The 23,791-nt window shown below is 38.7% G+C and overlaps 1 protein-coding gene across 1 annotated transcript in view; it reads left to right on the forward strand.

Moving 5' to 3' along the window:
• The window catches only part of sema3bl (sema domain, immunoglobulin domain (Ig), short basic domain, secreted, (semaphorin) 3bl), a 60,570-nt gene extending 41,548 nt beyond the window's left edge, over nt 1-19,022 (forward strand). Inside the window, exons 6-16 of the mRNA XM_030733075.1 lie at nt 1,174-1,290; nt 1,514-1,656; nt 2,925-3,039; nt 3,198-3,267; nt 3,394-3,538; nt 8,182-8,413; nt 8,532-8,623; nt 8,808-8,849; nt 8,961-9,186; nt 11,624-11,754; nt 13,099-19,022. Coding sequence (XP_030588935.1) covers nt 1,174-1,290; nt 1,514-1,656; nt 2,925-3,039; nt 3,198-3,267; nt 3,394-3,538; nt 8,182-8,413; nt 8,532-8,623; nt 8,808-8,849; nt 8,961-9,186; nt 11,624-11,754; nt 13,099-13,611 — 1,826 coding nt within the window. The 3' untranslated portion in view covers nt 13,612-19,022. The remainder of the gene's footprint in view (nt 1-1,173; nt 1,291-1,513; nt 1,657-2,924; nt 3,040-3,197; nt 3,268-3,393; nt 3,539-8,181; nt 8,414-8,531; nt 8,624-8,807; nt 8,850-8,960; nt 9,187-11,623; nt 11,755-13,098) is intronic.
• The last annotated feature ends 4,769 nt before the right edge of the window (nt 19,023-23,791 follow it).

A 23,791-nucleotide genomic window follows, 5' to 3' on the forward strand; every position in this document is an offset into this window, starting at 1 on the left:
TGTTGAAGGTTTAGGATTCGTCACCAGTTTAAAGTGTAAAAAGTGTAGTCAGCAGATTTCCAGCCTCCCTCTGCGTCAGTAAGGATGTGTTCAATGACAGACTGAATTCAGACTCTTGTTACAGGACTGCATTTGAATTTCCACCTGACCGCTGACCTCAGTGATCATTAGTGGTTAAAACCATAAAGGTTTTTAGCTGCATATTTTTTCCTTCTTACTTCTCTAAAGTAAATATCCTGGAAGTGAAAACCAAATAATGAAAGAAAGAAACAACAAATACACAAATAGAGCTTTGACCCACACATTACAAAAAGAGGAACAGGCTAAGAAGATGCTAAGAATGAACCAACAAAAACTTGTTGAAAATCCTCTTCATCAGTTATAGCTCAGTAATGTCTCCTCTTCAGTTTCAGGATCTTTTCCCAAGCACACAAAGCTCGACTCCCCACAACCTTTCAGCACTCATTATGGTGTCCCTGTGTTTATATTTGTATGCACGATTATGTCATAGCACATCAGTTTGACTGCATGTGTGTCTCGCTGTACAGTACAGAAGTGTCTGTGTGTTTCTAATACCATTATTAGAGCCAAATGAAATAAGAAGAATTAGTTTTTTTTTGTCTTTCTGGCCTGATTCAGTTTCTACACCAGCTGGGAAAAATGAAAAACAGTTGTGTTTTTGAAAACAACCCGGATTACTATGAAAAACTCTTATAATTCTTCATTATGCATTAGATGCAGTGAGTTGTTTTAAAGCCCTTTGGGATCGCTGTCTTGTCTTGCGACTGATAACCCCGATAGCTGAAGGTTTCCCCCAACATAATGTGAAAAATGTGCTGGAGGAAGGATTTTGTATTTTATTTTCATTTACAAAAATTTTCTGAGTCGCTGAAACTTAAAGTTAGTCCTCAGAGGAGGCTGTTTGGGTTTCAAATTACTCTCCCTGTGTGTTCTGTAACGGGGTCGTTCCATTTCTTCTTTCCTGCCCTGCATCTTTGTCCCCTGTTTACCTACAGTAAACCTCAAACTTAGCCTCTACCACCCATCATTTTTCTCAGCAGTTCCTTTTTATTTACAGATTACCCGCTTTACATTCTTACAGCCTTTTTCTCTAAACTCTGCTGTTCTCATCATCTGCCCCCTTTCCTTTAAACATGTCCTGTCTCTCTGTAGGTGGGGAGCTGTATACAGGACTGACAGCGGATTTCCTGGGAAGAGACTCTGTGATATTCAGAAGTATGGGTGGTCGCTCCACCATGAGGACAGAGACCGACCAGAAGCTCCTTCATGGTAATGTTTCACTGTTCTACAGAAATAAGATCATGTTTGGTAAACAGCAGCAGAAGCACAAAACAAGCAACAAGTCTGTCAGAGATATGTTACATTTTACAGGCACATAATCCATTACTGTAGAGATGCTGAAATAAAGACCAACACTTCAATCTAAAGTGAATGGCCAGTTTGTTTGCACTCCTACATGGAACGCTTCTCCATCTTTCCATCAACCTCGCAGATCCCAAATTCATTGCAGCCCACCTCATCCCGGATAATGATGACAGAGACAATGATAAAGTGTATTTCTTCTTCACTGAGAAGGCCACAGAGGCAGGAGACAGGGAGGGGGCCATACACACACGAGTTGGACGAGTGTGTGCGGTAAGATACTTTTTTATATTTGATATAAATGATATAATTTCTATTAATACTGAGAAATTAAGTTGTAAGTACAGCAGCTTTTTGTAACTACTGTGTTGTAAGCTCAAACAGAAAGAACAAGGAACGAATGTTTCATTAATTCAGGAGCCCCCCCCCCCAAACCTATTATATACATATGCAGAAACACAGAAAGATGGTTTGTTGATAGGCGAGGATGAGAGAAGCCAGATGGTCAGGTGAGCTACACAAGCGCTTCCTCAAGGCCATGCAAATATCCTGTCCCAGGAATGAGACATCTGTAGGGATATTTCAGGTTGCAAAGGAGCGCCAGAGCATCCAATATGGGTCTCACATTCTGAGTCAGTGATGAGCCACAGAAACACTGGATTAGATACTGTATAGGAAGCAGCTTGATTCAGGCAAAGGTCACGTACAAACGTCTGCAGAATTAACTTTCCAGGGCAGAAGGTAATGGCTTTATGGGTTTATCCTCCTATTATGTCAACTGTAAACCACATTATGGAAAAGGCCAATTTCTTTTGGGGCAGTCAAATATTTACTTTCCCTAAGGTGCATCATGAAATGTTGAAGTATATGAATTATTTTTCTTTCCAAAATGCACGCAGCTGTCAAATTTCCCAACAATGATCTCCATCTGCTCTGCACGCTCGGTAACATTCTTTCACGCAGTGATTTGCCTTATAAACCCATGTCTGTGCTGTACAGTGCATGCAAATACAGGCGTGCAGAAAAGAATACACACAAATACATACAAGCGCAAATTTATGGACACAGCTGCTGGGGTTTCCATGAACTTTGATAGACTGTATCAGTAATGTTTGCCCAGGCAAAAGCGCGCTTAAACGTTCACATTTTAACCTTGTTTGACATCCTCATGTGTTCTGTCTTATTTCTCCTTCATACATGTAAAAGTAATTCCTTCTCAGCGCTCCGTTTCTTTCCGAGACAAATGCCATTCTTTCCCCTGTAGAGCTTCTTGCCAAAAGGCCAGTTACCAAAGCTGATCACCATTATACCCACCCACAGACACACACACACAGACACACACGCGCGCGCACACGCACACAAACACAAACTGAAGAGCCGTGTGAAGCTCTCTTGCCTAAATCGAAGCTAAAGCTGAAAGTCAGCACTTTCATTTCACATCCAGCAGCGTGTGGTAAAGAGCCAAAATAATGAGTGATGTGTGTTTGGAAATAAATATGCAGCTGTGCTTTATAGATTGATTTTTCTGCATTTTGTGCCAGAATGATGTTGGCGGTCAGAGAGTGCTGGTCAATAAGTGGAGCACCTTTATCAAAGCCAGACTTGTCTGTTCTGTACCAGGACCTCACGGAATCGACACTCACTTCAACCAACTTGGTGAGATTCGTTAAAGCACACAAACTCTTTACACTCGAATTTTCAGTCAATCCTGCACGTGGTTACGTGGTGTAACAGTGTATCACACCTGCACACACTGTTATATACACACATTTATTCTCGCACGCACACGTTGACATTGTGTTTTGGTGAAACAGAGGATGTTTTCATGCTGAGGACCAAGGATGAAAGGAACCCAGACGTCTATGCAATCTTTAGCACCATCAGGTAAACACGCATGAAGCTCAGTTCATAAATGATAGGTTCTCAAGTGTGTGTCTGTGCAACACTAACGTATTTTTGTTGTGACGTGATTTTTGGACATGTTAGATTCTTCCCTTCTCTTCTTTACAGTAATGTATTCCAGGGCTTTGCTGTGTGTGTTTACCGCATGGCTGATATCAGAGAAGTTTTCAACGGACCTTTTGCTCATAAAGAGGGTCCTGACTACCAGTGGGGTGCTTATGAAGGCAGGGTTCCTTATCCAAGACCAGGCGTGGTGAGTGATTGTGGTCCATTTTTAATCTTGAAGTTAAAGTTACTTCGCCCCTAAGTACCCTTTTGTTGTCTTTGGTATGGTTAAGGCTGGGCAACTACATAAGCATTGTAGTTGCCCAGCCTTAACCATACCAGTAACTGTGTTATGCTTCCCAAGACCATAATACATGCTGTTGATGGCAACATTATGGTGAAATACTCTTCTGGTTTTGACACACAGTTTTATATTCCTGTCTCCTTTGATTCCAGCTTCTAATAAAATTCAGAATCTTTTTATATTCTGTACTCCATAAGATGCAAAGCTATTATTAGAGACCCCCCCCCCCCTGCAAAGACTTTTTGAATTTAGACACCTCAGTTTAAGTTAAGTCTCTGTTTCAAGGTGTTTTCTCTTTTGCTAAAGCTTTGATTGAGTGCATGATGGTTTTAACTGAGATGCAGAGAAGAAGTGTGTTGATTCAGTGTTCATCCTTATCATTAAAAATCCTTTTTAAAGAAAGGATTTAAAAGATGAATTTAATTTATTCATTACTCCAATAAAGAGAAACTCCATTGTGTCTTTACTAAAAATTAGTAAAAGCAGATCTTGACTGTTGGTCTTAACTGATACTGTTTCCTCATAACATTTACAGACCTGTCCAGTAACTTAAACATATCTATAATGCGGTTTGACACTTCAATTTTTTTCATGGCTTATTTTGCTAAAGTAATGGGCTGCAGTGGGGTGTACATATAAAAACAGTTATATGCACTAAAACAAAGCGGAAAGAAAAGCTATGACAACATTAAAGATGAAAGTTTCCGTGTCAGTAAATTAAACTACTGCATGCAACAGTGCAGCTGTGGTGACTGTGTGCAGTGCAGAGCCTTCTGCTGGTTAACATCCTGACACTCAGCAGAGCTCTGTCAGGTTCTCCCAACCACATCACTGTAAACTCAGTGTTGTTATACACACAAACACACATGTGTAGGCAGCATCATTACCACAGCGAACGGGAGCGTATGGGAGCAGGAGGAAAATGAATTATGTGAGAACAGAGTAGACACCTCTGCGGTTTCTCTACACTGGCTCTTTGATTAACAGGAATGTCTTGGCCTTAATCTGCGAGTAAGAGAAGGAAAGAGGAAACAGAGGAAGAGAAGAAAAAAGGTGATGACTCAGGGCAGACCAGAGCAGGCACAGATGGTGGGAAGAGTGGGTTGGTTTTTTTCCTGGCTTGATAGTTGGCTGGAGTTAAAATATTCACTCTGTCCTCTTAAACTCAGCTACAATAACCTACATTGTTCTGTCTCACTTGCACCGACAGAACGCTAAAGTCCTTTTTATTTCCCTGGATTTTGCATCGTAGCAGATTTAAGCCCGACCCTACCCATCATTGTCTCTTAAGTCACCTGTCAAAACATGAAAGAATGGAAAATGGAAGTTAATTTCAGATTTAGTTGATTTAACTGCTCAGGATATTTAGCTTGGATTGAGATGTTCCTGCGTTTAAACTTCACCAGAACTGATTCCAGCCGAGCTTTTACTACAGCTGTAGAGGTAATCCTACCTATGCACAGACATGGAATTTAATACATTTATTATCCTTTTATTAGCCTACATGTTTTTGCCATCCATACTGACATACATTTTCATCGTTAAAGTCTCAAATTTTATCTTGAACTTTATCTTTCTCCTTGATTATAGACCAGTGAAGTCAGGTGGGGGTTTCTCCTGGATTTAAAGCATTTTGAATGCTTTAAATCAGCTCCTACTTTACCTGTCTGCCCACATCTCCCGACCTTACCTGTCTAGTATTTAAAGTATCATATTTTCAAATAAAGACAAATATGTTAAATTGATTTATGTTCACCCAGACTCATTTGTTTAGGGATTGTCACAGTTTATTAGGTGCCCAGTAGTACTGCAGAACATAGCTGGTGTATTCTTTAAACAAATAAACTTTTGTCCAATTATTTATGTTTATCATTAAAGTTGATAGTTTTGCATAATCATAAAAATGTCTTACATCTTCTTATTTGTCTTACGGGTGGTATGGGTGGTATTGTGTGTGCGTATATATATATATATATATATATATATATATATATATATATATATATATATATATATATATAAAATTCACCCATTTTTACTCTAGAGTGCAAAAAAGTGAAACTGCAGGTGATTTTTCAGAATTTGAACTTAATCTTTTTTTGGCTGCACAGAATGCTTACACAATATATGCTTGACACATGAACATATACAGTAATAGCATAAATTAATAGGTGCCTGCCAAACATGCATCATTTCCTTTTCATTATTTATTGCTCGGCTTTAAATGGACACAGAAGGCAGTCCAGCTGCTGCTGCTGCAAAGTTTAGATAGGTCGAGTATTAACTTGGGAGCTTTTTCAGTTTAGGTTTAATGTGAAGTGCAAACATATGAGTGGTGACATATCAGTGACATTCCCTTTGCTGCACAAGTATGAGTGTGCAGTGTGTACGCTGAGCAAACCCATAATAGATGCATTTAAAATACACTTATTTCTGTTCAGAAATGATATTTACAGTTATGAGGGTGGGGTCAGTTTAACTGTGTACAAATGTTAACAGCTAATTTTGTTTTACCTGAAATTGTGCTAGGAAGGTAAGCTTGGACAATTCACAACAAAATCATACTGCAAATACATTCATATTTTAAACTGTATGATACACATTTGAAGTTAGTGAGTTATCATTATTATCCTAGAAGGACTTAGCTTATACATTCCACATCTTCTGGAATAAATTATAACATGTGTGATTTGGAAAGCATACTCAGAAAATTATGCATCAATAGTTTGTCCATATTTGAGGCTAACCTCCCTACACAGTTCAAATCCCTCCCTGAAACTGGATCTAGGCCATTGCAGAGCTGTTGTGTGGATCAGTTACTGTTGTGATAAGCAGCAGTATTTATATTCCTTCCATATGGAAGTGCAGTCTGGAAAGACAATTTTAAAATGCAGTACCTTCTATTATAAGGTGATCAAATAGTAAACTGTTCTCTCATGGATCCTTCATATGGAAGTTCATTCATCTCTATTTAAGTTACTTCAATTTCTCAACCTCAATTTATGATTTTTGGCAAAACTGTCACTGCTGCAATGTTACCTTCTGTCCCTGGTGGTCCTTCTCTCAACCACATCTGTATCATCTTAAACCCCATTTCCATGAAATCACAATTCAGCTTTTTTTAAGTTCTCGAATTTGTCTTCTGCATGAAGTAGTCAAGCTTCATATAATTACAGAACTATTTTGTATTAAAGGCTATTTGTTATAGTTAACTAAAAATAATAATAAATGGGGAAATAGAGTTATGTGAAATAAATATAACAAATAGATTTTTTTTTAAAAAAAAGAACTGAAATGATGTTGTGCGCTGACAAAATTGACAAAAATAAAATTTAAAAAATGCATCAGAAATGTCCTTCATCATAGTCTTTGGGAGGCTCATTAAGACTGAGCTCTCTACACATTTTTGTGTTATAATACCTATTTGGAACTTGTTAAAATCAACCTGTGACAAATATCTCCAATTATAATAATAGTGAAACTGTGAAACTGAACAATGAAAAATATATAAAACTATAACAACTATAACAAGTGCTTGCAGCACTTCAGTAAAGTAACGCTATTGAAATCAGCCCCTGAGTGCTCTTTTGTTGTCTTTGGTGACCATTTGTATATTAATTCCAGACTGCAGTCTTGTGAACCTCTTTTCTTTATTGTGAAAGGAATGACCTCTGCAAAGAAGAGGTCAAGTCCTCCTTGCTTATTGTTGAAGTACTTGAACTTAATAAGAGCCACAGCAGGTTGCATCGTCTTTTAACTGTGACAAGAATGCCATCAAAGCTTAAGAGGAAAATAAATGAAGTGACAGTCTGAAGACGGTAAATCAGCCTTGGAAGAGCAGGAAAAAAAAAAAACGTTGCTTTTCAGTGGTTTTGACCACCAGCAGAGATGGTGGGGTCAAGTATTTGGCAAGTGACAGTTTCTCACCCATAGTTCTAGTGTAAAACAGTTGCAGTGAAGATTAATGGAGCAGTCACTGTGCGTGACCGAAACCTGAGCTGCTTCACAGAGAACTGCAGATCTAAATCAAATAAACAAATTCAGAGGCCATATAGATCGTATAAATGCTTTCATCTGAACCATTTTCACGCTCTTAATTTTTCGCAGAATCTCCAAGCACATCAGATTTCTCACTGTTAGAAATGGGAGTGGGGGTGGGGGTGGGGTGGTGGATTGCTTGGCAAACAAACTGCTTCCAAGCACATAAAGTTACAACAGTGGTTCTGAACTTTCATCCAACATTTTTCAGGCACAATAAAACTGTTAATGAGGGCTTTCTGAGAAGTTTTCTGCATGATAATTAGCCCACAGTTCTTACCGAAAGTGCACCCCCTGTATGGTAGAAAATGGTAGGAATTTAGAGTCAACGTGGAAAAGGCAAGAATTTAGATTTCTTCCTTCTGTCTTGATTCTGTTTGCTTGTCCATGTCTCCTTCACATTTTTCACTTCCAGTGTACCATCAATTAGCCAACCAAGGATTGGCTCTTTATATAGAATATCAGCTTTCATCTTTCTCCCCTTCCTCATCTCCCTCGTGTCTCTCCAGTGCCCCAGTAAAATCACCAACCAACCTGGGCGAGAGTTTGGCAGCACAAAGGACTTCCCTGATTCAGTCCTGCAGTTTGCTCGCAGCCATCCGCTGATGTGGCGGCCGGTGTATCCAGTCCTTCGCCGCCCCGTGCTTGTAAAAGCGAACATTCCTTATAAGCTGAAACAAATAGTGGTGGATCGTGTTGAGGCAGAGGACGGGCAGTATGATGTCATGTTTATTGGCACAGGTAGGTGCATTAGATTCCATAACTTTCAGTCATCCACCCAAGCAGAGACAATGAATTATTGGAACAGACAACACCATGCTTGTTCTGTGAGCCTTCAGTTTCTCTGCTTTTCTTTCAGATGTTGGTACAGTGCTGAAGGTCATTGCACTGAACAGTGGAAACAGTCTAGAGACAGAGGAAGTCACATTAGAGGAGCTACAAATCTTTAAAGTAAGTTTTATTCTATTGAGGATGTTAATGATACCCTCTGTGAAAATATATGGTTCATCCTCACTCCAGCAGGGTTTTAGCATTACAGTAACATCTCATACACTTTATCTTTAAAGACTTATTTGCAGATGATAGTATCCAAAAAGCTGTTCAAAACAGAAGCTAATTCTTTTTAATATTGCAGGAGCCTATTCCAATTACATCACTGGATATATCTGTAAAAAGGGTGAGTCCATCTAACTGTAATTACCACCTTCAGTGCCGGCTTCTGACAATTTAAATGCAGTGTTGTCTTCATTACACCTTACGTCTTTATTCTCCTCATCATTTCAAACAGCAAGCCTTGTATGCAGGCTCTCCAGTAGGTGTGGCACAGGTGAAGCTTCATCGCTGTGAGACCTATGGGAAAGCCTGTGCTGAGTGTTGTCTTGCCAGAGACCCTTACTGTGCCTGGGATGGATCATCCTGTACGCGATACATTCCCAACAGCAAGCGTCGCTATCGCAGACAGGACATCAGGCATGGAAATCCTGCGCTGCAGTGTGTGGATCAGAATCTGAGTGGTAAGCTTGGCGAAACTGTTTCAGCTATAACTGTTTTGTTTCTTCTATGCTGATTATGTGGGACAGGCCACTGTGACTTCTTGAAGTATCCACTGTAAAGCTTTTCGCTGAAAGTCAAACAATTGAATCATGTGTCATAGACATTCATTGACTGCGCTTCACTGAATCAAGTAGTCTTTGTTTTTGTAAGCTAGTGTGCATTACAGTCACAGGATAAACACAGGCTTACTAAATGGATATTTTCACGTTCGAGTAGGGCTAGCTGTCAAGATTAAAAAAGAAACCAACATGACATCATGGACTGGTTAACCACCAGTCCATGATGGGAGAGCTGAAACCTGAGATGGAGTGGGTTTTAAACTATGCTAGCTATAACCACATCTTAGAAGAAGTGTAAGGTTTGGCTGCATTTCAAACTTTTGTTGGACAAAAACGATAAATGCAAACTTTGGATGTAAGAATTCCTCAACATCAAAATGGTAATCAGCTGAAAAACCAGTGACTTAAGCGATTTAGCAGTAGGCAGCAAGAAGACCAGCGAGACTTCAGTCTTGTATAAATCCAAGGCCTGTTGTTTTAAAACCTGCATTTGAAGGAATGAATAGATGTCCTCGTGTGGGTCAGAGGATGTTTATGAGATATCTTCCTCAGAATGAAAGCCGTGGTGATCACAGCAGGAGGTCAGGAAAACAATGGCTGGAGACTGAAGCACAACCAAAATTAAAATTATTCCATGTGCAATAAACTTGATCTTGTTGCCTTTGAAACGATCACTTCAAAAAAGGGAACTAGTGACTACTCTCAATCAGTCGCCATGTTTGAAGTGACTTTGATTCATCAAGATAAAATGGCAATAAAACAGAGTCAGTCTGTTATCAGCCTGGTTAGTTTGAATGGGGTCAAATTGGCAATTACATGCAATCTGATTAACTGTGATAAATCTGTTACCCTCACAGAAATTTACATTATACAGAAATTAACACTATTTATTTAAAACTGAAATTTAGGAATTCCTCCTCAAATGGTGACGTAGTTGCTGCAGCACAGCAATTTAACTGCAAAATGACAGAAACCTTGCGTTTATATAGGAATATAACCAGAATACAGCCAGTTGAATCAAATCCCCTATTGCAAAGAGATGCAAAGTGATCCGGACTGATTGCAACTTGCTGTTTGCATCTATAAATTAGACTGCAATTATTTGCAAAACTTTGCAAATTGTTTTCGGCATGCACTTTATGTGCTTTGTGTGTAAATACGCATGTTAAGATGTATTTTAAGATGTAAAACATCTATCTCATATAACTAACAATAATGGGTTAGTCACACTAGAATAAAAATAGAAAAGCAATCTCTGTGCAACTACGTAAAATCAGTGCTTGCCTGGTAACTGCACAGTTTTTCTTCCAGTCAGAGACTGATTGCAAGTAGTTTGGCCAATTGAGGGAACCACTTTTGATTGCAGGGAGATTGCACAGGTTGCCTGGTGGGGGCTAACCTGTCTCCAAACAATTGCAGTCCAACTTAGACTGACTGGACTCTCAAAGTTTTGCAAATAATTACAAAACTGCAATGCAAGTTATATGAGACAGATGTTTTACAGTATATTAGAATAAATTAAAAAAAAAATACATGTTAACATATTAACAATCTAGTACTCATTTCACACTACTTCTTACACTGTATGCTTTGGGATTTGCGTCAATAGCATAAAATGCCAGAGTTGATATTGGAGATCAGGGTAAGAAAAACTGTGAAGACAGACAAGAAAAAGAAAGTAGATCATTAGAAGCAGGATAGAACGCGTGTGTGGATGTGTTTTCTTACCTAAGTGCACGATGTGTGTGGATCTGAGGGGATGAAAGATGCCTCCCTAACAGCCTCTTGCTGAACTTAGGTTTTAGAAGGCTTCTTTGTGCCAAAGCGTGAGGTTGTTTATGTAAGTATTCAAAGGGTAGAGGTCTTAGGATTCCATCTCCTCACTGTTTATCTCACTGTTTTGTATATAGAGCCAATCATCTGTCACATGACAAATGCTCATCTAATTTAATCAAACTATCATTTTATTTATTCAGCATGTATAGTCTATAGTCTGTGACTATACACTGCATATACAGTTCATGCTGTACAGTAGAAGGTATCTTTAAGTTCAACAGTGCTTTATAAAGGACAGAGTTGGATGCAGTGATGTCTGAGCTCACCCTTAGAGATGAAGGTGACGAGCTCATTCAGAATGGGATCAGAGTAGAGAAACTGTTTCTCTGTTCTCACTTTGGATGACTATAATGCCTCTTGGATGCCTCACAGGACATACTGATGGATGGATGGATGGATGGATGGATGGATGGATGGATGGATGGATGGATGGATGGATGGATGGATGGATGTCTTCATTTTCATTCTTTCATAAACTTTTTGTCACTTTGTTTAAAAAAAGAAGACGTTGATGTAACAGAAGACAGGATGGTATATGGGACAGAGAACAACAGCACCTTCCTAGAGTGTGTTCCTCGCTCCCCACAAGCAACTGTCACCTGGCTAGTCCAACGTGATGACCACAAGGAAGAGGTAAGATGACTAGTGAACAGCAATCGGCTCATAATCAACATAATAAAAGGTCTGTCTATGTCAATACATCCAAAATAAGGAGGGAGGTGAGAAAGTTTTGGCAAACAGTCGAGGGGTGGAATAAAACTTCTGGCAAAGAATGCGCTGAGTAATTGCCTTTAAAAGTTAGACTTGAGTGTGAGTTTGGCACGTGGTTGACACATTTGACAATCATTTGGCATATGGTTGAAATTAAGCAGTTGTATTTCAAAGCAAAATACACAATCATCCTTTCTCCTCCATAAGCAGTCAATTCTTTGCAAACCTTGACCACATGCCACTGAAAGTGTCACTCAGTGTATACTAGTCATTGTGACTTAAACACATGTCTTTCTTTGGCAGAAATTATGATGTTACTCTGTGTGCCCAGACCCACAGTAATCATTCAAGTGTTTGAAGCTATGTTCGTCCAAGTTAAACTGAGTGTCATGGTCAACCGTGCAAGTATTAAGGCATTACCACCTCTCTCTGTTTCCCTGCAAATAAACATTTGGCTGCCACTCTATCTGACAGGGCTGCCGTGTTTTTGTTGGCATCAAGGAATAGTTGAAGGATAGGATCTGACGAGGGAGCTGGGAGGTAGATGGAGAAAAATGTAGAAGGTTGGCATAATAAGGTTGGCAGAGAGACTCTGGGTGGCGTTTGTAAGGAAAGATTAGAGAATGTGAGGAAAGAAAAAGGAAGAAAAAAAAAACTAAAAACAGTGACCGGATTTGATGGTAGATTTTCGATGTTGCAGTTAGAGCTCAGACAACAATAAGAAACAGGCCCCGTTCTCCCTTTTTTCATACTGTGAAGTGAAAACTAAATGCTTTTTGCCCTGATTTATTTGTACTGTGTTTGCACATTATTGAGCAATCTTCAGTGTTTAGTTCTTTAAACAAGTCAGTGCTGCTAACAATGGCTCTGTGGTATTTAGTCCCAAGAAGCATGTACTATTTAAGGTCAAAGCCTGGTCAGGACTAGAAATTTATCTTCCTTTAGGGCCACAATTCAACTGCAGAATTTGCAGAATTTAAAAAATGGATTGTTTAACAACTTGATAAAAAGTTGATTAACCATCCAATAAGTATATGTGTATATGTATATGTAACAATATATTATAAAGATAAAGGTGCTCTAATCTGATTGAAATTATACATTAAGTGTCAGTTACTTTTTCCCTGCTTTCTTGATCAGCAGTTTTAGTTTTTTTTACATCAGTCCATGCAAAATTAGTCAAAATGTGTTCCTTAGTCATTATAAAATAGACACTTATATGTCGTATCAAATATCAGACACATGTTCTCTATTTTCCACACTTAGGTGAAGCTAGACGATCGCGTGATGTCTACAGATCAGGGTCTCCTGTTTCGTCGCCTTTTCCGCCAAGATGAAGGCGTCTACATCTGCCGCACTCGAGAGCATGGCTTCACACAGATCCTGGCCCGCCTCACCCTCGAAGTCCTCCAGGGGGAGACCGTGGATGAGCTCATGGCGCGTGGCAACACAGGCATCTCTGACTCAAACAAAGACCGGTCTACAGGAAGTTACAGGGCCTGGATGCCTTGCAGTGCATACAGCAGGGGCGGCTCATCAAGCCAGATTGGCCAGTCGCGGACATGGTTCAAGGATATCATGCAGCTCATTGGGCCATCAAACCTGCCGCACGTGGAGGAGTACTGCGAGAGGATGTGGTGCAATGACAAGCTGAAGAGGAAACACAAGAGCATAATAGAAAAGTACCGCCAAGCACAGGAGAGCGCCAGGAAGACCCGTAGCAAGAGCTCCGGCGAACGCAACAGGACACCGCGGGATCTAAGGGCGTGGGAGGAGTGACAAAGAGAAATCATGGAGAGAATACGAGCGAGAAAATGAAAGTGGAAAAATAAAAAGACAAAACAAGTTCAGGACAAGATCAATAGATCAATAGACAGGCATTAATATACCAGCCTGATAGTTTTTGTAAAACCATGGTAGATCAAAGCAGTGTGTCTTTTGTCCATTTAACAAAATGAATTTTAGTGTCTAAAGAAAATTTGTGTATAAAGACTCTGAAAAATTGCTCAGAATATTTGACAGTTGTGTTGGAGGGAAGCACAACTCGAGCTGAAAAACTCCTGCATGTGAAAGTGTATGGGGCCTTTTCAGGTATTATGAAGTTAGTGTGTAACCGCTGTGTTTATGCCTGTCACCCGAATAAAGACAGAAGTTTTCACTCGTCTGGAAAGAGACTCCTACTGAACTGAGCAGCCTGCTGCTGATCGTGATGCTGACAGTGGTAAGAAGGAGACCAGAGACCATTTTTCAACTACACTCTGAGGATGCTTTTTAAAAATCTCAATCACTGATGAGGACTCTGCCGTCCACACCTTTGTTCTGTCATATTTGTAGTGTCACTGAAATGGCAGACAGTGCTTTGATTTCATCAACTCTGTCTTCACTGAGGAAACCTGCAAAGCTTCTCAAATGTACGTGTGGGCTGATCTTTACTAACAGCTGGTTTTATGCTTTTCAGGCTCATCGACTCATTCATGATAGTTTGTGTTTCCTCATATCTAAATGTTAATTTTTGTTTGCAAATAGCTCTTACACATTTGTACACACACACACGTACACACACACACACACACAGAGTTTCTGTTTCATTTTTAGGAAGCATTTCATATGATGCAGATCACTGGATTCATTTATGTCTCATTTTACATTTAATGACCTGTGCCTCTGATCTTGTTTGTTGTTATATTTCCACGTGTGGCTTCAGCTCATAAATGGTTTTGCAGTATCTTCACAAAAGGAAAGAGCGACTGGTGAAGTGCACGGGTTTAGACGCTTGCTGTATCGGATCTTTCTCGGTTTGACTCCATTCGTGCCAAGTCTTTCATTAATGGAAATTTCACTCACCCAGCTAAAATGCATAAGCTCAAACCAGAAGCTACCATAAGACGACTGTTGATGGTTCAGCAGATTAAAGGCACATGGCTTTATTTTTATTCCAGTGGGTTGAACTTTCCATTAAACACTACAGTGGATTCTTTTTCACAATTTTGGTTACATGCCATAACACCTCTTAGAATGTCTCTGATATTTACTTCTATGAACTTCATGCACCTCAGTGCACTAAATACTTAGACTAAAGCCCCTTTCAGACATGCGATCCTTCCCATTAACCTGAATGCATCGACACACTGTGTAATTCACGATACTGTCTGACGACCGTGGTTGTGCTGCCATAAAAGTCAGGATACGAATAGGAATTATTTTAATGACCAGTTAATTTGTGCATTTATTGTGACTGCTCATAATGACCCAGCATTATGCTCTCCGTTTGTCTGCGTGACAATCCCATAAACACCTTCAAAGAGCTTTTTATCTTTTCAAGTACTGGTTAAAAGGACCTATTCAAGTCAAAATTACATAACTCGACCTCTCTCTGGGATCCTGACTCGCACTTAAACCATCCACTACATTCATTTTCCCAGAGATTTTCTGTGTGCCGAAGCTCCCCAGTGATAATGGGGGGAACAATAGAAAGGGGTCAAGCGTACTGGCTGGCTGCTCTTGTGTTTTCTGCAATGTAAACACTCGTTTTAAGATAAGCTTTGTTGTTAAAATATGATTTATGGTTATGTAATCTCAAAAAAAGATTCTTCTTCTAAATTAGAGGGTGGAAAAGAGAATAGAGGGTTTAATTCATGGAGCAGAGTACATATCGCTAGACAGGAGGGATTGAGACTGTACAAACATACTAGGTCTTGAAAAGTGAATTTCACACTCACATTCATCCTCTGGCGTTGCAGTAACGACAAGATCTCAGCCTCCCTCCCTCTGCCCCAGGCTTAATTGCCCCCTGAGATTCTAGTCTATAACCATGACTGCAGATGTCGAGTAATGTCTGAAAAACTACAAATTCTGTATAAGCTGAAATATAAGCATTATATAGTGGGGTAAAGTATTTATCAGCAAAATTAAAAACAACACAAAACAGAACCAAATCTGTCTTTTGAACTGACACAACAAATGTTAACATTTTAGTCAAAGTTATCTCACAAAATCAGCTTGGCTCGGTTTGTTTGGGATCTGTTAACACTGGCCTCCTGTCTTAATTTATTGTCCTATTGTGGTTTTTATTATCAAGAGACACCAGTTATAATCTCTAAGGCCTCATCACTTCAAGATCAACATTGTTTTTGTTAATGTGCTTAAAAATAATAGATGCTATAATTTTTTCTTGGTAAGATGCTTTGAAAGAAGTGAAGTTCAGGAAAAACGGACTAAAGATGCCAGCCTGAGTGTGGATAGGAATTAGATCTATTGATCAAAAGTATCAAATGTTTTCATATTTTAACAGTAAAGTTGAAGCAGTGAAATTTTATTTACATAGCTTATTTTGTCACAGGCTATAGCGAATGTGTCTGTTCTTTTCCAACACAGAAATCTGAACTGCACAAAATGACCACACAATAAAATACAACTACAATAAAATGCAGTCTTCACAAGCATCCTGCTGCTTACAGGATAAATTGGTGTCAGAAGGGTGTATGCATACATAAAGACAACAGCGCGCTTATTCCAATAGTATTTACAATTAAATGGGATCCGACAGTAACACCATTAAAGTCTGTGATCTTTTTGTGTGGATGGCTTTTCAAAGGAGAAATGAAATGAGGGCAAAGGAAGAGAAATGCAGTGAGAGGTTGTTTTTAATTAAAGAGGTACTATGAGCATCTTATGAAGGCTGTATTTGGAATTCCTAAAGATCCAAATCCATATTTTTTTAGGATTTCTGAAATTTCCCCCAGTTTTACAACAAATTATCTATTTTAATCCATCAAAGTTTATCTTCTTAGTCTGAAAGTTTAATACCTGTTAAACTAAACTTATGATTTCTCTAAAAAATATTTCTTCTACTGCACTGTTAATCTAAAAGAAAATGTTGACAGGAGGAGGAAAGAGGGTTTTTTAATCTCTCAAAATCTCCTGTTTTACTGTGAAAGTTTTTCTGTTCTTGTGGTGGTGTCATTTGTTTGGGCTTCTGCTTATCTAAGGTGTGAATTACTGTCACAGCAACAGTTTTAAAATGTATTTAAGGTTAAGCCAGTGTAATCATGATTGTAAAAGTGGTAAAATTGTATAAACATACAAATTTCCATTTAACAATAACTTTTAGAAGAGGAAACTACTTTGTTGACTAACTTATCCATGCATTTTAACAAGTATGGACTCCATAATGACAGACAAATGTGCAATGACTGACTAAATGCAGTTAATCCATCCAGTGCTTTTCAGTTTTGCACAAAGTGTATTTTGTTATTGCACGTCATATTTTATATTTTTATCTTCTTATGACGTTCTTATGATCGCCGCCTTCTGTAGCTAGTCCATGTTCTCAGCACCATTTAATTTTCATCTAAAACTCTGTTTTTTGATGTTTATGTAAAACACCTGATGGCTAAGTCATTTGATGGGGATTCAAGCATCTGTTAATATTGTGATTGTGATACAGAAATATACCCTTCTCATAGTAATCATTTTGACATGCAGCCACAGTATAAACAGATATAAGTGCAAAAATTAAGGTCCCACTCTATGTTGTATTGAGCCAGCATGCATACTGTAGCACCATGACACATCTAAATTGAATTGGGCTATAGATAATGCTGTTAATTAAATGATATGATGATTGATAAAATATGCCTCAAATACATTAAATTATTTTAATTGATGGCATTTTTCCAGATCAAGTAGAGGAAAAGAAGCTGTTGGCTGATTGAAAGGAAGCATGTCCCCAACAAGAGAGCTGTCGGTTGAAGCAATGGAAAGGGCCACATGACTAACTGCAAAAAGAAAATCCAACACTAAATGTGGGAAAAGATGTTGTTTGTTCCCAGTCGGCCGTGTCTAAAATTCGGAGCAAGTACAACCAAAATGGGACGGTTCTAAATGGAAAACATACGAGTAGACGAGAGGCGTCAAAGTGTCACGACAGAAAATTCAAAGCAGTACTGAAAATGAAAAAGTGTAGAAAAAATTAATTGAAAACAAATGGGCCGAAACAGAAGTCAGCGTTTGCGGCAGAACTATAAGAAGTGGGATCTACATCCAGGAAACCCGGCACTAACAGAAGGAAGCAGGGTTACAGTGAGCTAAAGAGATGCAATCTTGGACTGGATGACTGGATGAACGTGATGAATCATGAAGTTGGGCAGTTGGGCATGGAGATGCTAGTCTGGTGTCTTTACAATGAAACATATACTGTAAAGGTCACTGTTTGACGAAAACAAGCTAATTTTCCCATTTCTTATATGGGGTTGCGTGCCAGGCAAAAGGGAAGGGAAGGGAAAGGGAATCATTACTTCAACAATAAATGGACAGGTATATGTGCAGATTTTGGACACTTGTCAGTAGAAAGTAGGTTTGGTGTTTGGTGGAGTCATTTTTCAGGATGACATCGCATCTTACCACAGAGCTTCTCTTCAGAAACGGCCGATTAACTCTGATAAAACAAGCAAAAAGTCCAGATTTCAATCTGACTGAAAATTTATGGTGGAAAAAAAAGCTGAGCTCAACTGTTTGTTGAGGAGCTGGAACGGGCCCGAAGGAGATGATTGTTTTTCATTATTGAAATCACAGTTTAGGTCATTATAAAAGCCTGAGGAGGTGCAGCAAAGTACTACATTGTGATGTTTTTATTGATGATTTCATATTTCTTTCCTCAACAGTGATTCCAATTTTTTTTTTGCTCCACGTGAATTTGAAAAGAAATTACATTTGTGTAACTGAAGCCAGACTGTTCAGCTAGTGAATAAAATAGTTTTGTGTCATATCTGTGATTTATTATTGTGTAGTGATTCCATAAGTTTTGCCAGGGGCTGTGGGTGCTCCTCTGAATTTGGGCGCTTGTTGACAGAAGTCTGCACATGCTCTAATCTCCACAGTTAAGGTGCATTAAGAAACAAAAGCGGTTCAGTCAACAGAAAAGGCTGTAGTATCTGTAAAGTTGCAGTCCAACTAGCACATAATCATTATAAACCTGAAAAGGTTCTTGAAGCTTGCTTTCAATTGTAAGGATTCTTCAAATAAAAATAAATACTTGCTTTGTGAAGTTTCTCATTATTATGTGGTAGAAATGTGTGCTGGCTCTCTGACAGAAAGAGCCTTATTTAAATGTATATTTATATTTTATTTAAATGTCTTTCTATTGTGCATGCTATGAACCTGTATGCTATTTAACACAATTAAAAGTTTTTAACCTAAGGTTGACTGGGCTCTTTACACAACTTTATTTACAGATTGCAAGCGAAGTATAACACCTGACTGTGTTGTGTTGTGGGAGTGTGTGTGCTCTCAAAAGTCTTCATTATAGCAGGAAAACATGTGTAGGTCACTGGAGGCTAACAGACCAAGTGTCTGCCCATTATTCTACCTGGTTACTGGTTCTGGCCATGCGTGTGATTGGAGGGTAATTGGGCTATAACATCTCTGGAAATGTGGAGTAACAATGGCGGCTTGTCGCTTCAGCAAACAGACCATCTAATAAAACTCAAACCTGCAACTGAACCCACTAAACGACTTCACACTCTGTCAATTACTGCAACCACAAAACAAACAGGCCTGAGTGAATGTTGGCTCGTGCTTTTGACGTACAGATGAGAAGTTCTAGCGTGCGCACAGCTCACTGTAAAATTTCAAAAACGCCAGTTTTGACGTCAGTCAGTGTGTAAAAGGGTTTAAAGTGGCCTTAGTGTTGGAGGAAGTTTGAGAATTTACTGATGTGCAGAAATCAACAAAGGCAAACCAGCAGGAATCTTGTGAGGTTCGTCGCTGTGGATGCTTAAATGTTCAAACTCTGGGCTCACTTCATATTTGAAAGCATGAAGTGAGACCACACAAGTAGAAGCAGAGTCAGCACACCAGGAGTAGCTCCTAAGCAACTTTACTGGCGATCACTGGCACTACTTCTCTTTTTCTATGATTTTTTTTTTTCCTGCACCCAGTTCTTCATCTTCATGTCTCTTTTTCTTTGCAATTTTTTCTCGCCTCATATTTGAGTTTTGCTTTAAGGACATTAAGCATCTGAGGCTGAAAAATGAAGTTCAGTTTTTGTTTGTTTTTATCTAGCCAAAATTAGCCTTTCATTTAATATCACAGTGACTTATGGAAAACTGTCACTGGGGGAATGGGGGAATGTTAACTGACATATCCAAATATGGTCGTGTCCTATTTAAAAAAAAAAAAAAGATGTTTAACCAAAATAACAAACTCAAAGGTCTGAAATGGGAGTCCACAAACCAAACGGATACTGGCTATATCCATCTTTTATATACTTCTATAAACATGTTCAGCTATTGCTGAAAAAGGAACAATATTATAAATGGCATTTCCACTCCTGTTGACATATCTTGACCTGTATACAGATCTAATGGGTTAAAGTGCTTTTGAGCAATTGTCTGAATGTTGATTATAAACAGTCTAATTTTTAAATAGCACTTCTCACCTTGAGTGTGTTTGCATTCACGCATACAAGCACTTTTTTCTAAAGTGCTTTCTATTTTACATTCACACACTCTCACAAAAACATTGGGTTTAATATTTTGAGCAGCCAGGGTCAAACCACTAACCTTCCAATTAGTAGAGGACCTGCTCTACCCTCTGAACCACCCTGTATACTACAGTAACCATGCCTGCTTCACTTCAATCATCAGCTACCTGGGTTGTACAGGCGTAACAATTAGATTGTGTGTGTTTTTGTGAGAAACTTTTTGCATGTGGGTAAGGCCCAGGACACACTGCCTTACATTCTTGTGTGTGTCCACCAATGGCTTCTTATTTTATTCCTTTATAGAGTCATTAACCTCCACATCAGTTATACTCTGGTATCAGTTTCACTTTGATTTTGATTAGTTTCAGTCTTTGTTAGTTTTCTTACTACAACAGCAGGCGTTTGTCATCACCTTTTCAGAAGTTCAGGTATTATAACACAAACACACCAGACACCTCACTCTCAAACATATGAACCCAAGTCTAAACAAAGACTAAAGCTAAGAACATTTCCAGTATATTTTTAGTTAACTACAATAACCTTGATCCACAACAGCAGTATTGCTGCTGCTGCTGCTGGTCCTATCTCTCTAAACTGAGTTTGTCATTGATAATTATGACGTACATTGGCTTCCTGTTATGACTGTAACTCAGAGGGAGCCTCCACTGTCTCCTGTAATAACAATTGAATTCAAGTACTAAAATGGTAAAATAATATTTATATTCTTTTGTCTCGGACGTGTTCAGACGTATCCTAGACATTTAGACTATAGCAAAATCTGTCCTGTTGTATAAAGTTGCTGCAGGATATCAAGGTGTAAGTTTTAAATATAATGACAAAAACAAAAGTGAGAATCCTCCAGAATTGACGTAGGAAAGATGAACTTTTACTAAAGACTTATTGGACTTTCCTGTTCTCTCAGAGGACAGTTCTCCTGGGACGCTTAGCTTTTGGCAAAGACAAATATTTGCCGGTCAATTCAAAGTGAAACTTTTACCTGAACATTCTTTTGTAATGAATCTTGTCTCTTGTCTTTTGTCCTGTCTCTCTCCCCTCAGCCCCAACCGGTCGCTGCAGATGGCTGCCCCTCCCTGACCCTGGTTCTTCCTTCCCACTGTCACCAAGTGCTTGCTCGGTCATTTTGACTTTTGGATTTTCTCTCTAATTATTGTAGGGTCTTTACCTTACAATATAAAGTGCCTTGAGGTGACTGTTTGTTGTGATTTGGCGCTATATAAATAAAATAGAATTGAATTGAAACAACAGGGTGAGGGATGAACCCAGTTTGAAGCACGCTTCCTTTGAAGAGCAGAGCGTCCACAGTTCCTTTAACTGGACGGTGAGCCAACACATGAGTTTGATGAGATTATCCAGACTCCTTTGAAGAGTGAGCTTCTTTCCCATTCCACAGTGGGACAGACACCTGCATGACCCCAGACTTCATTTTCGACTTTAGGGTGTGGAAGGACAGACTACTAAACCAACACAGATTGGCCCCCAACAATTAATATGTGCAGTTCTGTTTCCTTTGTGTGTCCACTGTATCATTAAGCACTGTTCATACTTTTTTTCACTCAGGGAAACAGCTATTATTTTCACTGGCACAAACACACATATTAAAGTGTTTATGAGGAATGAAATTAACTTTAACAACCGGAGCTAAGACAGTTTCCCACAATCCTCTGTATTTTTTTTTTTTTTTGGGTGGGGGTGGGGGGGGGGGGGGGGGGTGTACACGAACGTGTGTACATTCACAGACAATTAATTATTTAAAAAATGTGTTTTTGGCCATGTTTATTTGTTTCCTTCATTCTAGGTCCCTGTAACAGTAACAGTAAGAATGGATCTATGATAACATTTTTTTTTTTTTTTACATGACATGAAAATCCACCAAAAATCTGTGTCAGTGACTGATTGAAGTTTTGGTTAAAATGAGGAATTCCTGTATGCAGTTTGGATTTTCCATGTCTTCATCTACTCAGACAGCAAAGTTTCACTTTCATGGATTAAAACTTTTTTTTTCCTTTCTGGTAAGCTGTTGAATTTTTTGGAAACACGAATGTACATCAGCTTGGCTACTATTACAGATTTGATTCACATATGCTTGCATATAATGTTTCATGTGAAACTTTTAGCTGTGTTACACGGCCCTCTAATACCTGACGAAATTGTAACCATATGGAAAAACACTTGGCCTGTTAATTTTAGCTGTGTTTATATATTTATCGTTATCACAATAGCTCTCATTTTATAGGTTTAATGGTATTAAATTAGTTTATCTAGATACATTAATAGCTGTAATGGACCAAACTGAAAGGACTTCACTTATCTTAATAATGTCATGCCCACTGCTGAGCAGTTAATGTAATGCATCACTTTTGCCAATAAAGAGCATGATAACAAAAGAGTGACAAATGTAATAGAACAATATTTGACAGCACTGTGGTTAAATCTTTTATTCCAATGAAAAGATTGCTGCTGAAAGCTGGCTGGTCCCAGGGCAGTAAACTTCTTTTTGAAAATGTTAGAAGGGAAAAACAGAACTTGACTGTTGATTTATGCTTCAGCTGCATGTCTAGAAAACATATATATTATCTCAGTAATGGATCACCCTTCATGTTTTTGCCACCACTGTTTCCAAGACCAAAACTCTGTTGTGATCCTGCCTCTGCTACTTTCCCAAGATGCATTTAGCCACAGTCCTGTGTTGAAGTGTCATTTGCATTCAAACAGGTTGGGCTAAACAGCTTTATAGCCTCTCATTTAAGTTTCTCACAGCACCTCACAACTTTATAGCTCAGTTTTCCCACTCACCATGTTGGCCTCTGTGGGTCTGCTTCTTTGTCTGATGGATTACAAACAAGTTTCCTCTTGTTGAGCTCATTTTGCTCTGTTTCTGATTGTACTCACTGGAGCAGTCTGAACTCATTGATCCTAAGTGGAAGCGTTAGGCTGTCTTTTCATGTTTGTGGAAAACATCAAGGGTCACATGGAATGACTGCAGATTATGACCTGCCCAATGCTGGTTTCATTTCCACTACATATTTAAACAATTTCACTTTAATTCTTGGCTGTATTGAGATTTTTTTGTGGATAAAATCTTAGCTTTGCTTTCAAGTCTGGGAACCTATTAACACAAAGTGACTGAAATTATCTGAAAGTATTTAAAATATATGTAAAACATGACCCATTTACTACAGTGCCCTGCATTATTTTAGATCTTCTGCATCCCTGCTGTCATATCCCTCTTTCATAACAGTAGCATGTGCATTATGTGATTCACTGCAGCTGAGAGAGTCATATTTACTTTCTTAGTTCATTTATTTATCTTCTGCATTTTGTGAAAACATACCTTTACAGTAAGGTTATGACACAGCATGTTCAAACTGAGCTATCTACAGTATATAAAATGTATATAAAATGTATTGCCTCTAAATGTATTCTTCTAAAAGCAGATGAGAGGCTCATGTGAGTTAT

Source organism: Archocentrus centrarchus, chromosome 7 (genome assembly GCF_007364275.1).
Source record: "Archocentrus centrarchus isolate MPI-CPG fArcCen1 chromosome 7, fArcCen1, whole genome shotgun sequence".
In the NCBI taxonomy this organism is placed as follows: Eukaryota; Metazoa; Chordata; class Actinopteri; order Cichliformes; family Cichlidae; genus Archocentrus; species Archocentrus centrarchus.